Here is a 4,241-nt window from a genome sequence, read left to right on the forward strand (position 1 = left end):
AAAAAATATAAAAAGAAAAATTGAAAAAACAGAAGAGGAGACGTAGTTTAGAAATGCATAGCTGAAGGAGCCAGTAGCACCATTGGTTGGTGCAGAGTACTTATACAGAAACATACAGTTGTCTGCGTTCAAAATCCACCTACTATCCTTTCATCTAGTGATAAAGATTTGGCATATACTCAGCTGATACCCTCTATTTAGTCTCAGTAGAAAGTTCTCACTCTCTGTCCCAGATCCTACTCCAAGAAACTTGCTAAGCATTCTCCTAAGTCTTAATTCATCTGTTCCTTTCTATCCTTCTATCCTTTCTGCTCCTAATATATCAATATTTACAATGTTCTCATCTAAAAACAAAGAAAACATCTTATCACTACATCCCATTACCTGAAATCTCAATATGCTTTACATTTATTCTCCAACTCTGTTATGCAGCTCATATTCATTTCCTAATCCATCCCAATGGTCCTCTCCAGTGTTCTTTTAAAATTCTTTTGAGTGAGGGGACCCTTAAATATTGGTGCTACCAGAGTTCCTACCTTGCTTCCCTAAGCTCTTGCCACATTCTCCTTGAGTGACACCTTTCCCTCCTGTGGCAGCACTTCTCACCTCTATTCTGACAGCTTACAAATGTTGTATTTCCACCCTGTGACTCCTGCCAAACAGATGCCTATGTGTCCAGTTGTCTGCTGTCATCACATGGCCAGCCCCTAATGCTGATGTCCAAAATGACCATCAGCTCCTTGCTTCTTACTCTTCAGTTCTCTGCCTCAGTAAGTGGAAACAATACAGATTTCCATTACAGACCTGCCGTCCTCAATGTACACAATACCAGCTCAACTGCCAGTTTTACTAATTTAATGTCTCTTAAATTTTCTGTTCTTCGTTCCACTGCTCCTGCCTTAGATTCTTATCACTTCCCATCCAAGATTCAGGAAAAACTAAGTAAATTGCTTAAGATCAGGTGCACAGTGAGTGCAGAAATTTACCAAAATTCAAGCCCAGGGAACCTTAATAGAGAGCTGATCAGATTCTCTACTGTCTTCAAGTAATTGCCAAATTCATAGTGTCTGAATATATTTAAATGTCATCTCTGCCTCTCCATTTCTGCTATTACAGACCCAGGTTAGTCTGTCAACATCTCTTTATTGGACACAAAACAGTCTCCTTTGCCTACTTCCTGTGGTCTTTCCTCTTGTGATCCAATTCATTTTCCTTCCTCTTCCTCCACCTTTGCTCCCCTTCTCATTTGAAGAAGTTCTTCCTACTATGCAATACCTATTCGTCATTTTGCTCTTTATTTTTATTTTGCTTTTCTCACGTAAGAGAAGCAGAGCAATGTTTAAACTTGCTTGTCTGATTTCCCTGAAGATACATGATTCACGTACCACCATTGCAGAATTAGAGTATTCTGAATTTGGCTGTTGGCTTACTTATATCAATGAGTTTTATGCTCTAAAAAAAATTTGAAGGCTTAGAAATTAGCATTCTTTTCTTTCAGCTTGAAGAACTCCCTGTAGCATTTTTTGGTAAGGTAGATCTAGTGATGATAAACTCCCACAGCTTTTGTTTCCTGGGAAAATCCTTCTTATTCATTTCTGGAGGTTAGAATTGCTGACTTAATTACTGTTTAGCTTCTTTCTCAGCTTTTTGCATGTATCATTCCATTTTTTTCCTGGCCTTCAAGGTTTCTGCTGAGAAATCTGCTGATAGTCATGGAATTTTCTTGTATGTGATAAGTTGCATTTCTCTTGTTTTTAAAATTCTCAATGTCCTTATCACTTTTGAATTTGATTAAAATGTGTATTAGTGAAGATCTATTTATAGTTAATATATTTGTGCTTCTTTAGTTTTGAAAGATCTGAGTGTTTCTTATTTGCCCCAAATTTTTGGAAGTGTTCTGTCATTTCTTTTAATAGCTTTCTGTCCCTTTCTCTCTCTTTGTTCCTTCCAGGACAAAATAATCGTGTTTTGGTTAACTTGATTATATCCTATAGTTTGCATAGGATATCTTCTGTAATGTTTTTCTTTTTAAAAAATTTCCTCTGACTAAGCAACTTCAGATGCCCTATTTTAAGGACAATTGTTCTTTCTTTCACAGTCTGCTCTTGAAGTTCTCTTTGGACTATTTTATTTCATATATTGATTGGGTTCTTTAGCTTCAAAGTTACTATTTGGTTCTATTTTTTTTAGTGGTTTCTATCCCTTGAATTTTTTTTTTTTAATTTTAGGACAGGGTCTACAGGGTCTTACTGCATAGATCAGACTCAGTGATCCTTCTGTTTACAGTCTCCCAAGTGGTGAGATTACAGGTGTGCACCACCACGCCCAATCTCAATCACTGTCTCAGCACACCCCAGAGGCAGGGCCAGCATGGCAGGTCCAGGGATCAAACTCCTGGCCCCTGCATCTGCCTAAGGCACTTTAATCCACTAAACTATTTGGCCTCCATATCCCTTGAAATTTTGAACTTCAAATTTTGTTGATGTACCGTTCTTCTGATTTCATTTAGTTCTTTCTATTCTGTTGTGGCTTACTCAGATACTTTAAAATGATTATTTTTGCTACCATATATTTGAACTGTCTGGTGCTTACATTCCTTGTGTGGAGCTGGCATTTGTACTTAGCATGTCCTCATTTTTTTAATCCTCTTTCCCTCCCTGTCACTCAACTCTCTTTATCTGTAGAGCTCCTCATTTGAGAAAGTTCCAGCTTCCTGCATATTATCTATCCTTTATTTTGCTCTTCATTTATAGTTGGGTTTCTCATAGAAGAGAAACTGCAATACCTAAGTGTGTCTGTCCGATTGACTTCACTTAACATTATGTTCTGAAGGTGCATCCATTTGCTTACAAACTACTCAGGTTTATCTTTCTTCATAACACAGTAGTATTCTGTTGTATGTAAATGTCATATTTGTATTGATGGACATGTAGGCCAATCCCAAGATGTAGCAGTTATGTGCTGTACTGCCATAAACATGTGTCACTGTAATAAGATGTCTTTAACTCATTTGGAAAGATACCTAGACAGGGAATACTGGAATTTCTAGTTTTAGGTGTTTTGGTTTTTTTGTTTTGTTTTGTTTTGTTTTTTACAACAGAATATATTTATGGGGGAGGGGACTTCTGTCCAGAGAGGGACAGAATGGGACTTGAGTGGGTTGCTTAGGAATCTGCCTTTTTTGTGATTTTTATAGAACAAAGCCATGAGGTGAGATGGGTCTAAGGTGGGACACGTGAGAACTCACAAGATGGACGAGAGAGAGAGAGAGAGAGAGAGAGAGAGAGAGAGAGAGAGAGAGAGAGAAGATGTAATGGGAACTGTCCTTCCTATGTTCTTCCACAGACCATGCTTGCCTTCTTTTTTTTTTCTTTTTCTCTTTCTTTCCGTGTTTTCTTCCCACACTAGAGATTTTAATCCAGTACCTTTTTCGTTAGCTACATCTTCTGACAATTTTTAAACTTTTATTTTGATACAAGGTCTTTCTAAGTCACTCAGTTGCCTGGGCTGAGCTCACAATTTCAGTTTTCCTATTTCAGCCTCTGCGTGCTGGGACGATAGGTGTGTGCCACCACCCTGTGCTGTCTTCTCTTATTTCCTTGCTAACCCATAATCGCTCACATTGTCCTCAGCGCTAGTGACTACATGTGTGTCGTACATAGTTATTCAAGCTCATGTTTCTGCAAGGAAAGGAGTGCTATGTAGTCTTATTTGACCATTTTAATGAAGTCACTCTTCTGTGCAATATCTACAGTAACTTTAAAAGCACCTGGAATTCAATAAATAATAGTGCAGTGGCCTAATCCTATGATTCCAACACTCTGGCAAACTAAGGCAGGAACATTTGCCAGTTTGAGTCTGGCCTGGGTAACGTAACAATTTACGGAGATTCTGTTTCAAGTTAAAAGAGGAAAAAAAGAACTGGGAATGTAGCAGCCTAAATATTAATATTTAGCAACCAAAGATATTAATGTTAGTTATTATTATCAGCTAGTGTAGGCTGCATATAAAGTCTAATATTTTTATTAAGTATCTCCTTACTAAATATTTTACTATGTACTAAGACAATAGCAATGAATTGATTAGACAAATATGATGCCTGACTTTTTGAGTTTGCTTTCTAAATGTTTATTTAATAAGGAATTTTAAGAAAAATAATTTTGTTTTTATTGCAAAACCCACACTAACTTATAGCAATAAAAAAAGATTTATAAGCCTGTGAGATTAAGAGAAGCCTCCCT

At 37.2% G+C, this 4,241-nt stretch overlaps 1 protein-coding gene across 1 annotated transcript in view; it reads left to right on the forward strand.

Moving 5' to 3' along the window:
• The window catches only part of C9 (complement C9), a 67,447-nt gene that overhangs the window by 31,687 nt on the left and 31,519 nt on the right, over positions 1–4,241 (forward strand). Inside the window, 1 exon segment of the mRNA XM_012514007.1 lies at positions 3,197–3,210. Coding sequence (XP_012369461.1) covers positions 3,197–3,210 — 14 coding nt within the window.

This window comes from Octodon degus, unplaced genomic scaffold, assembly GCF_000260255.1.
Source record: "Octodon degus isolate 3935 unplaced genomic scaffold, OctDeg1.0 scaffold00002, whole genome shotgun sequence".
NCBI lineage: Eukaryota > Metazoa > Chordata > Mammalia > Rodentia > Octodontidae > Octodon > Octodon degus.